The sequence below is a fragment of the Topomyia yanbarensis genome, chromosome 2 (assembly GCF_030247195.1).
Source record: "Topomyia yanbarensis strain Yona2022 chromosome 2, ASM3024719v1, whole genome shotgun sequence".
Taxonomy (NCBI): domain Eukaryota; kingdom Metazoa; phylum Arthropoda; class Insecta; order Diptera; family Culicidae; genus Topomyia; species Topomyia yanbarensis.
Window position 1 is genome coordinate 363,457,454 of NC_080671.1, and position 12,079 is coordinate 363,469,532.

The 12,079-nt window shown below is 38.4% G+C and overlaps 1 protein-coding gene across 1 annotated transcript; it reads right to left on the reverse strand.

The window, feature by feature from the left end:
* Window positions 1-485: 485 nt before the first annotated feature.
* Window positions 486-11,676, reverse strand: LOC131684430 (mitochondrial import receptor subunit TOM40 homolog). The gene is made up of 4 exons (XM_058967288.1): window positions 11,336-11,676; window positions 10,790-11,118; window positions 1,208-1,432; window positions 486-920 (listed from the first exon to the last, which is right to left on the reverse strand). Exons 1-4 carry the CDS (start codon window positions 11,654-11,656, stop codon window positions 812-814), a joined length of 984 nt encoding a protein of 327 aa, XP_058823271.1. The 5' UTR covers window positions 11,657-11,676; the 3' UTR covers window positions 486-811.
* Between the last annotated feature and the right edge of the window lie 403 nt (window positions 11,677-12,079).

The window sequence follows — 12,079 nt, forward strand, 5'->3', positions numbered from 1 at the left end:
GATCTTGCTATGGAAACTTTTTCAAAATGTGGAGAGGTCTAAACATTGTTTAGTCTTCTATGCCAGTGAAACGTGTAAAATTTTATAGGAATCTAAAATGGTTGGTCACGATTTCAAAGATTTTCGGACGGATCTTCGTGGAATTTCTCTATTGCTAAGTCCTCATCTTCCTTATGATAGGAAGGGATCAGAGAAACGCTCAGAAGACATTGTACGGCATTGCACTGAACTCCGAACCACTTGGGAAACATTCTATTTGAGCTATTCGGATTCTTAGTTAATTCTCATTTATATATCGGATATGCAAAGGTTGTTGCGCAATTGCATACATCAATTTTGCATAGTTTACAAATACGCGATCAAAATGAGAAATGATGTTGCAGATTGACTTGCTGTATTTACTCAGTCGTATAGTTAGTAATTGAAAATTTGGTAAACTTTTTAAAATACATCACATAAAGATTTATTTGCATGCACACTTATACAATATTGTCACCCCACTTACTATACCACGTCAAAATTGGCTTCCAACACGCGATAACAACATTTACTGCAACTAAGCGAATTGTCGATAAGACGACCAATTTCCGACATAGATCATATAATCGGATTAATTCACTTTGACACGTAGGATGAGCGTGCTCGGCCCTTTATCTAACATGTGTGGTTTCTTGATCCAGCAAACTGTCCGCTTCATCTCAAATTGCCTATTGTAGCTCCAAAATAGTCTCTTGTGAGGAAGCCGATTCGGTGTTCAAACGCACGTTTCGTAGCGGACAAACCAAAACATACACTGGCCGCCCACATTCGATCATTGCAAATTAGAGTCGAAATCAATTTTGAAACCGCACTGGAATGTGTTTTTTGGAATGCAGAACAATAAACTGATTCCGGTGCTTATCGGCATATGTGACAGTTTCCTGTTGTGCCAGAAGCCGACGGGTTTGTGTTCCAGGAACAACGTGGATGCAAATGAGTTTCAATCCATTTGCCCACGTGTTTTGGTTCATTGGAGGTGCGATTTATTTCGAATAAGCAGTGAAGAAACGGAAAAGAAATCAATTTAGATTAAGTGGAATATAAAACAAATGATAAAAAAGATAATCTTTGACAAAAAATAATTCAATTTAAAGCAAATTAACTATAATGCGAGGTGAGATGGAATGAGGCAAGAATCGAACGAAGATGATTTATGATTTGTTCTTACCTTTGATATGTGTACCCAACAGACCAATCTGAATCGAACAAGCCTCTAACCGTACAGTCCGGTCGTTCTACCTGATAGTAAATTGTTCCGATTGCTTTTCCCTCACGATGATTGCAAGCCAACGAGGAGCCTATTTGCAATCTGCTGTTGACCTTACGCCAGTAGCTTAAATCAAAAGCTTCACTCGAACCGGTGGCCGCGAAGGAATACTTATCGTGGGTGTATCTGTAAAAATGGGTTATGTTTCATTTAATAAGTCTATTGTTGGCTTCAAAACATCGAAAATGAAAACTAACTTCAATAAGGTATTTAGGTTGTCATAATTTTAGTCAATTCTGTGAAAAAATTTCGAACGCATTTACATTTTAAACACGATTAAACCCGTTTTTTAAAACTCAGTAGGTTCATGTGACTGTCTGTTCTGCCACAATATAAATGATATGAGGATGTTGGAACCCCTTATTAGCGTGATAATATAGTTTTGATAACATTTTGTTATGATCTTCTAATTGGGAGGACATTCACATTACCGCTGTATGAATGATCTATGAACAGTGTCATCTAAGCGCAATCCAAACGGGCAGAGAACTTCATTCCAACGATATAACCCAGCTAAGTTAATGCCATATGCGTGGTAATGTTTGCACCATAGAGCAATGCAAAGAATAAAAGAACTCTAATGGTTCAGTTTTGATAGTTTTTAAAGGTATATGGTACTGTGTTGTTAATATGATGGAGTTGAATATAGGTGACTTCCGTAAATCTGAACTCCATTTTCATTTTCAGTTATACACAGAAGTGCAGCCGGGGGAGGGGGGAGGCTTGGGAGTTAAATAGCCCACCCAAAACCAAAATTAATTGGATTGAAAAAAAAATTAATGGTAATTTAATTATTCATTGCACAAAATTATTTGGGAAGCTTATTGTCTGGTGACAATATTGAGCACCTATTGTTTTTAAAATCACGTAGACTTTTGGAAATTTGTGGAAATAGGCTTATAACTGATCTCTTAGCCTTTATCACATTTTTTTTTCTTTTTTTTTCTTTTTTTTACGTTTTAACGACATTCAATTAGCTAGAGATTACTGGGTAGGGAAAGTTATGAAACTTAGAGCCATAGTACTCAAGTGAGAGCAAGGATGTGAAGTAAACAGATCGGAAAGTTAGAAGTGGCAGGGTCATTAGAACAGGCTTAATATCATGCGGGCTTAATTTTTGCCTTCTGATAATGAGGGTCGAGTTTAGGCAGAATAACTACGAATCACCCGAGTTCACTATCATGTGTCCTGATAAAGGTAGACGTATCTATCTTTACCGTGACAACCGGCATATCCCATAGTTGTTAAATTTCATTATACCAAATAATATAACTGCCTGAAGTTCTGTGAGCTCTTTTTTAAAGAGATGTTCCGAAATATAAATTGGGGACATTTGCTGAAAATGTATTTTCTAAGTAAGCGTAGAGTTGAGACAAATACTCAATATGATTAATAATGAAAATAACATTTCGAAAAGTAGATGGAACACGACGTTTTCTGTTAATCTCTGGCAGTTCAGTTCGCCATGCCCGAGGAGGGTTATAGGGACAGTCCGATTTTCATCGAAGAATTTGAGTGGTTTTGCAGTTACTTAGAAAAAATGAAAAATGCGGTAATAAACAGTTGAAATAGATGGAGAGATAGTTGAACGAGTTGCAACTATCAAATATCTTGGGGTCACATTGGACGAAAAACTAAGTTTTAATAAGCACGTGAACTATACAATTCGGAAAGCTGCCAGAAAATTTGGCGTTCTTTGTAGGATTAATAGGTTTCTCACATTTGACTCAAACTTAATTGTTTACAAGACCACAATAGCTCCCCATTATGATTACTGTGCTTCTATTCTGTTCTTAGTATCTAAGAAATAGCGTAAGCGAATGCAGATCTTACAAAAAAAGTGATGCGACTGTTACTACGATGTGACAGACTAACTCCGCGACATTTGATGCTCAATTGTTTACAATGGATGTCAGTTCAGAAACGTATTGAATATAACACACTTGTTTTCATCTTGAGAGTTTTAAATGGAATGACGCCGCAGTACCTGTGTAGCGCTGTTGTGTACGGAAGAGATGTGCACCGGTATGAAACCAGACAAGCCGGCAATTGGAAATTGTTGAGCGCTAAGAAATCTTGTACACAGAACTCTTTATTTTATAAAGGCTACAATTTGTTCAACTCATTACCAGAATACGCCAAGCGAATTACTAACCTAAGAGAATTAAAGCAGGCCTGCAAGATATTTGTGAAGCAGAGGCAGAATTAAAGAAAGAAGGATGGGCATACATGAAAGTGAAGTAAGATTGAAGGAATCTTTGATGAGTGAAATAGACTTAAAACAGCTGGGGAACTTCACAAATTAGAAGTAACGCTTTTGTGTAGTATTCGGAGTAGTTCTTATTCAAATGTGATTATTCGGATGCTTTTTGACACATCTCCAAAAAGACTATAGACAGTTCAAAACAACCAAACATCTCCATAAACGTTTACATTCCTGGTATTGTTTTAAAATCGACATTTTTAAAAAATAAATTGCCTGTGCTCTCTATCAACACTCAGAGTTTATGCGCAAGAAACATGACTAAATTCAATGAACTTCGTCAGATTATGAATATATCCAGAGTGGACATCGCATGTGTGTGTGAAATGTGGCTCAATGATAGAAAGGACTCGAACCTTATCTTCGTCGATGGACGTAGTGAGGAGCGATAGACTAGGAAGGCTTGGTGGCGTTCATGTAATGTATGTTAAAAAGAATTTTCAATATAAAATTTTAGAAATGTCATTTGTTGAAATACTATGACATACAATAGAATTCATGTTCATAGAAATTGGCTTTCGGTAGGACAAAATATTGATCGGCATCTTTTATAACCACCCCGATCTACACTGCGCCGACACAATTCATGAAAAATTATCTCAGTATGGAGCTATCTATGATAGAATAGTACTAACTGGTGATTTCAATACGAACATCTTGATTATTGCTGATTTCGTTTTAGAACCGAGTCGCTCTAGGTTCGCTCTGAACTGTCACTCTTGTACGGATTTTGTTAATATTAGAGCGATCCTAGAGCGACTCTGATCTAAAACCGAAATTAGCATAAGAACACAAAATTTGATCGTTTTGGATATATGCTGTCCTCGTTGTCACTGCATAATGTTGGAATTGAGCCCATCTTCTTTCAAACAAATGGATCATATCAGCTAGATCTCATCATAACCAATAAAATTTAAACTTTTTTAAGATTTGGACAAATCAGTGTTTCTAATATTTTTTATCATAATTTTATTTGTGCCTCCATCGAATTTAACAAGGACAAAATAACTCGAATTGTCGTGACTACAAGAATATCGATCCTAATTTTATATTGGATGAATTTACAAATCCGAAAGGAATGATTTTTTTTCGATTGACGAACCTGATGTAAATCGTTTTAATTCAAACTTGAAGTTACTTCACGATACCTGCGTTCCACTTCGCAAATATAGAAAATACTCTAACTATTGCAACCCTTGGTACAGCCAACTCATTGAAAAAGCCAGGATTGATCGCGATTTGTTATATCATAAATTGAAAGCTACGCACATCGTGGGCGACCAAGTCACTTCCATGGTTATGAAAAAATAACAAATATTATCAACAAACCTACCTTCACAGGTTTTTTGGAAAAGGTTACGTAACGTGGGTTTCAAAACAACTCTAAATAGCACAGAAATTAATTTCACCACTGATGAAATTGGTTAATCATTTCAAGACAATTTTTGCAAAAAGCGCAACACTTATGATTTTCAATTTAAATCAATCTTGGATTTTGAAATAGTCAATTCTATCTATGAAGTTCCCTCAAATGCCGTTGGTCTAGACGAACTTCCAATTAAATCCATAAAACTTTTGCTACCATTAGTATTGCAGCCTTTAACTCACATGTTAAACAGAACAATTTTATCATGCAAATTTCCAAGTGCCAGGAAAAACTCAAAAGTCCTAACTCTGAGAAAACGCAACCATATGTGTTCTTTAGATAATTTTAGGCCAATAAGTATTCTTTGCGCTCTGTCGAAGGTTTTCGAATGTATTATAAAAAACAAATAAGCACATATCCGCACTATAAGAATTTAATTTATAAACATCAGTCGGGTTATCGCACTGATCATAGTACGAAAACAGTGACATTAAAAGTTTGCGATGATATTGGTGCAATTATTGATAGAGGTGCAAAGCAGTGATGTTACTGCTCGATTTTTCAAAGTCATTTGAAACTGTGTTTCATTCAAAGTTATGCATGAAAAATATCACAACAGAAAAATTGATCAATGAGGATCTAGATTATAAAAGATAAGATGTTGGGCTGAATCCAACTCACTCAAATTATAAGCTGGCAAAACAAACGTAAAGTTGGAATTTAAAGTTTCGTGTTTCACTCGTCAGTAACTAACACCAACTTGCTATTAGTTAGATGATGTATCAAAACTAACACCAAAATTGGCGTTAGACACTAAATCCAAATAGCTGACGAGTATAGGGAAACGTACTTTCTTTTGGCATAAGATCCAAACGCCTGTAAATATGCAATTTGTCTTTTCCCAAAGGGAAAAAATGGATTATCCAATTTGCGCATAAGGGCACAAGATCTAACTTAGAAAAATTGGAATTTAATGTTTCGAGTGGCTTCAGTAACTAACACTGTCCTGTCACTGCATTCTATATTAATTGGTTTCACTGGCGGCTACATGGAGGGGTACGGGGGGGGGCTCCTTCGCCGGGGACTAGACTGAGCGAATGCATCGTCGACGATAGGCGTCGGGGCACCTGAGAACCAGAAGTCATCTTCCTCCGGAATCGCAGGACTGACCTCGGCACCTAACTTACCAGCATCGTAATAATGGTTACGAGAGAACTTTCGACGTCGGGAATATTCTACGTTGGAGTAGGCTAGGCCCACCGCCCGGGGACTAGTTCGAGCATATCGTGAAGTAGCACCGGCAAATGGTCGTCGGGCGCCTGTGAACTGGAAGTCGATCCTTCATCCAGAATTGCAGGACCGATCTCGGCATCTGCCCGGCTAGGTTCGGTTTCGGAAGATCTTCCACTGCCGGGGAACTCTTCGTCGGAGTAGGAAAGATCACTGCCGGGGACTATGCCGAGTAGCACCGTAGGCGACAAACCACCAGTATAGGGTCGTCGGGGCACCAGTTAACCCGAAGGACTGATATAACGGTTATGAGACCAGCTAGACCTAGAATCAAGGGAAGTGCATGAGGATAGCCTCCCCCCGAAGTAATAATTTCAAATGGAATCCGGGGGATCAGGCAAATGTGGGACTTCTTGGTGGAGGTTAGAGGGGTAGGGTTCAAAGCTTCTTTCAGAGTCCCTCATCTTGGCACATGATGGACGAAATCACGCGAAATGGACGACTATGGTCTAACTATTGAACGTGTGCTGGGTCGGCGTAAAAGCTTTACCACCAAGTAAAAAAACACACACAACTTGACCCCATTGTCGACCATTGAAGCAAGCCCTTGCTGTTATGACAATTGGCAAGATTTGGCCAAACCAATTGTTTCGAATACAAACTTTATTCTGTTAGAAACCGTGAGCAGCAGCCTTGTAAAATTCGAGCCCTTGCATTAATTTGAAATTGGATTTCGTATAAGTTCCATCGTCGATCACGACACATCCAATAAATTTCGTTAGCACCTGTCCGTACAGCTAACGGGCTCGGCTTCTGGCCGGTTTCTGTTGTTTGGGGCTACTGTTAGGTTGTTTATTTGCTCGATGACATTTGTAGCCTTCTCGAAGACGGTTTCACTCCACAGTTCAGTGTTCAATTTTTTTGCCATAATGGCAAAGATTTTTAACGAATAAACCAAAAATCAATTGTTCTAAGTGACTTCCTTGTGTGAAATCTATAAGTATATTTCAACTAAGATTGAGCTTGAGGTACCAATTCTTCAAAGGCTGTATTAAGATATTGGATTTCAATCAACTATGGCCAACGAGTGAGAAAAGACACTTCTCAACAGACTCACCTTTATTGAATGTGGTTGAATCACCACTTGTATTTGGACTTGTGCTAGTTGGTCTCTGGTTGGTTTTACGGAAATCTGCTGGTCGTGGAACGAGGAGTTTGGCTGAATCAGTGAAAGGCAAAGGATGCCAATTTAAAGGATAACTTCGGCCGAATAGACCTCAACTGACTGACAGGACTTTATTTGCTTGTAAAAAATGGTACCTAGATTTTCGCAGGAGTCACACAATGAAGCACTGTACAAGCTGTTCTTCAAGGATGTGGATGAATTTATATGTGGTGTCGGGTCAGAAAAATTGCCCCTTGAATTTCAATTTGTGTAATCAGTGATCAATTTGTGCAATTAGTGTAAGTATTTTGAAAATTCGGTTGTGTAAAATTGGACTTGATTAACTGGAAAAGCAAAAACATTTACCACGTGTTGTTTATGTGAACAAAATCAATTTCGAAATGGATTCCTTGACGATTAGTAGAGAAAAAATAATTGTGATTGCAGTCAAGTGATTTGTCTAACTATTCGCCAATCTGTAAATACAAACCGTGTTAAGAAATAAGTTTCCAAAACTTGACACTATTTTGTCAGAAAGGTGTGCCCCCTCCCCCCCCCTTTGTCAGCCGCTAGCAGTAGCCAATGATTGGTTTCACTTTTGACAACCTCATAGCAGCTCGTTGTTGCATAATATTTCATAAAATTATATATACAAAAAGTCCAACTTATTTGTTTGAGAAACTACAACCTTTTCGAAGCGCAACTCTCCTTTTTTGCGAGTTGTTTGTATGTGGAACTCTCTGCCGGATTCACTCAAACGTAAACAATCATTGGAAGTGTTTAAGAAGCAATGCACAGAATTTTTGAATTGAATAAGAAGCAAACGATAATTAGTTTAAATCAATTATCAATGTAAATAATCATTACCAAGTAAGATCGTTGTAGCATTAAAAAGATGAATGTCTTACGCTATTTGAGCAACATTAAAATAAATTAATAAATATATTGCTAAGGGATGATCCATAAATGACGTAGCATTTTTTGAGTGATTTTAACACCCCCCTCCCCCATCGTAGCATTTCGTCACAAACCTCTAAATACCCCCCTGGTAATTACGTAGCTTGACGGTAACTCTGCCCCCCCCTTTTCCCCGTAATTTTTTTAAAAATTCTATTCTATTCCCCTTTAAAAAAGCTACGTAGCATGACATGACCCCCTACCCCCCCTGTCGTCACACATCATCACAAAATACAAAACTCCCCCCTCCCCCATATCATGCTACGTCATTTATGGATGATCCCTAAACAAAAAGATAGTAAGTTTGGCTGGCAGTAGTAGCTGTAGCTATAGCTCCTTAAAGCTAGAATAAAAAGATCCAAAAAATGTCATAAATCCTTGATACGAGGAGATAGCGGGCTGAAATGTTCCACCAAAATATGTGTTTTAAAGCATCAAAAAATTTCGATAAAATTGGAATATGTCAAAAATCAAATAAACAGTTATAAAAAGGGGATATATCAACATGTACACCTCTGAGTCGATTCCTAATCCCACCAGGAGGGTCTGCTCCAAATTTGAGCCAAATCGAAAAAGTTTAGCTACCAGACCAACGTGCCTGAAGTTTGTGTGGGTTTTTTCGACAATTTTCATGAAGAAAACCCAATTACTCATCGCAAAGCGATAAGACTAGAACAGTCGACGGACCTTTTTGTTTTGAGAAAAAAATGGTTGGGTTTAGTTTAATGGTAATATATAAGATGAGTCATATTCTGGTTGGAAACAGTTAGTTTCACATTTCACGGGTGCTATCACTAGCTTTTTAATGGAGAGAGATAGATGGTAGGTGTCTTCTAGAAAGTTGTAGAATAGGTAATAATTCTTCTGAATACGTCAACTCGCTATCTTGTGTTACAACCGGTTTATAAGGTGTATTCTGTAAATAGCCCTCGAAACAGCTTCTAGGTGAATTCGTATTCAAAAGAATTATTACAAAAAGCCTATTCCTATGAAGCTGAAATACCAATAACTAAGGTAATTTCCAACCGATTTTGATATTTTGGGTGATTTGGATGCAATAACTCATCCACTTTTGGTAAAAATGAATCGGGTTACTTCATTCGGTTTCCGGATTTCCGGAAGTAAGTTCCAATGCTAGGATACTATTTGTGAACCTCAATGGAATACTAGCAATATGGGAATTGCATCAGTAGGCTGTATCTCGTGGTTTTGGAACCATTTAGCGATTTGACCTCGGAACGAACATTCCGGAGCAGGTTCCTGTGGTGCCGTGAGTGGCCATTCCATTCCAATTTCTTTTTTCAAATTGCCATAGAGTCACGTAACAATAAATAACAGACTTCCGAGACAATTTGAAGAGTTTGGTACTGATATTGGTGGGACATTATTAAAATTTACAAATCATACCCTAGTACTGAACATTACTCCGGAAAATCCGGATTTCAAAGAACCAGATCCATTCGTCCGGTTCAATGTTATAGAATCCAAAAGTGGATAAGTTCCTGAATCCAAAACATCTAAAAGTGTCCAAATCGGTTAAAGAAAGCCATATTTATGAGCATTTAAATTCGTGGGTATCCGGGTACCCTCGTTGGCCTGTTAAAGATGTTTTTTTTTGTTGGAAACATAACGGTTAATATCGACTATTGAACTACCACCATCATGCTATTAGGCCTCGTGTATTGACCGTGTAAGCGCCACTATTAGAATCAACAAAGAACATTCTTTGAATAAGTTCGAAGCTTGCTTATTATTCAACTAAAATGTAATTTATATATTATACGATTGTACTACGGTTCATTTGCAACAGCTTATTTTACGTTTTTGACTTTACACTGCTGCTATCTGCTACATAAAAGTTTTCCCTTGATAAGGAAATAGGAGTTTTGTTGAGAAAAAGTTTGAAAGTCCAAGAAAATGAAGTGAAGATTTTATAAACAACTTGGCCAGAGACTGTACATTGAGTAGTTCATATTAATCATTTTCTTCAATGCTTACCCAAAACTAACTTTTTCGCAACTTAAAAAACAATCCCTCTACAAACGACCGAAATTTTACTCGTCAATCATTTCATTAATCAAAGGGACAACAAGTATTTACAAACCATTACTATTCCAACGTCCAATTATACCTTATCTCTTAAAACAAGGATCCACGATGTTTTAGAAGAAACATCCTGTTCGAAGCAATACCGGCCCCATCAAAAGGAATCATTGCATCTATCATATCCCAAGTATTTTATGCCTTCGTCTGTCGTCCTGCAGCCACAAGTACCAAACTATACATTTCCTAATTAAAATTACAAAGCGAAATTCTCCGATGCTATCCCACCATCATTCCCTTTGGTATGCCCGAGAGTACTCTTGTACACTGTAAAGTCAAGATTCGTTGCTTTTCGTACTTGACTATTCAACATGATTGCATTAAGTGGACCATCTTCGGAATGTTAACGTCGACTGTCCTATCTGATGGGTGAAAGTGCACACACTCGGCTTTACATACCTTGCGGCCAGGGCAATCTGGGCGTTGGTCGTATCACGGTACCACTCGTACAATAGTTCCGCTCCGAAGGCCACTCTATCGTTGTAGCTCATCAAGTGGTCCAGCGTCATCCGGCAGGACTCCTGGGTCGGGTTGTAGCATCTCAGCGTGGTAGTGGTTCTGCTGCCCGTGTGCTGTAGCGAAAGCCTATCAATCATCGGCACCGGTTGTGCCTGCGGCAGCATCTGGACACTTATCTCGGCACACACGGACGCCATCGGACGGTACAGCAGGAATATATTCGAGGCCATCGTTCCGGGATTGACATCAAACGCGAGTAGTGGTGTTTTCTGTGAAATTAGATTGCAGCATAAATTTTGCGTACGTAGTTCGGGAATTATGCTCATATATCCACGTTAGTCGGTGTAAGTGCACCCATTTATTTTAATTAGATAGTTACATTTCGAAACTGACGGAAGAAATAGTGTAGAAGTTCAGCAAATGCATCTTTTTAAATTGTCGGTCACAACAGTTTGGAAGTAGGGTTTTAACAACAAACAAACTTACCAAAACACTGTCGGAGCATTTACGATGCAACTGTGCACCGATGCGGAATCCCGTTGGGGTTATGTGGCTAAGATTCCAGCTGGCACGCACTATTCGACTGATGGCCAACGTCTTGGAGGCATTCAGCTGGAAACCCTCAAACCATTCCGGTTTCAGATTGTACGTCCTCAGGTGAAGACTAGCGAAGTCACCCGGGTTCATGGCCGCCCTCGGGATTCCATCGACTGTAATTAGTGGCTTCGGGAAATGTGGCCGCTCCCGGCTGGCCCGTGCCTTAGGATTACACGGATCGTCAAATTTGGATCCACTTCGAGGTGACATTTTGGAAGCGTTTGTTTGAGTTTCGTAGCTTTCCGCCAAGACTCCTTGGATTGAAAGTGAATGTTGTAGGCAAAATCCTACAATACAAGGTTGATACTTTTCTCTGCAACAATTTCGCATGATTTTAATTTTGATGATTTCATAATTCGACTGATTTTTTTTCTTTTAGAGTTCTGAAAAGGTTTTATATTAATAAACTTGTAGCAAAGCTGAGCACATTTTTTTCTAAGCATGCTACAAAGTTTTGGGATTCAAGAAACTTTTGTCTTCATTTACAATAGTGGATTTCAACCGGGTTTCAGCCTTGGGGGTAAATTAGACTATTGTAGGGGGTGAATCATGCAGGATAAATTTTAACTTATCCTATCATCCCTGTCGGATATATGTCTTTATGTACTACCATTGTGTCAAGAATTGAGATGT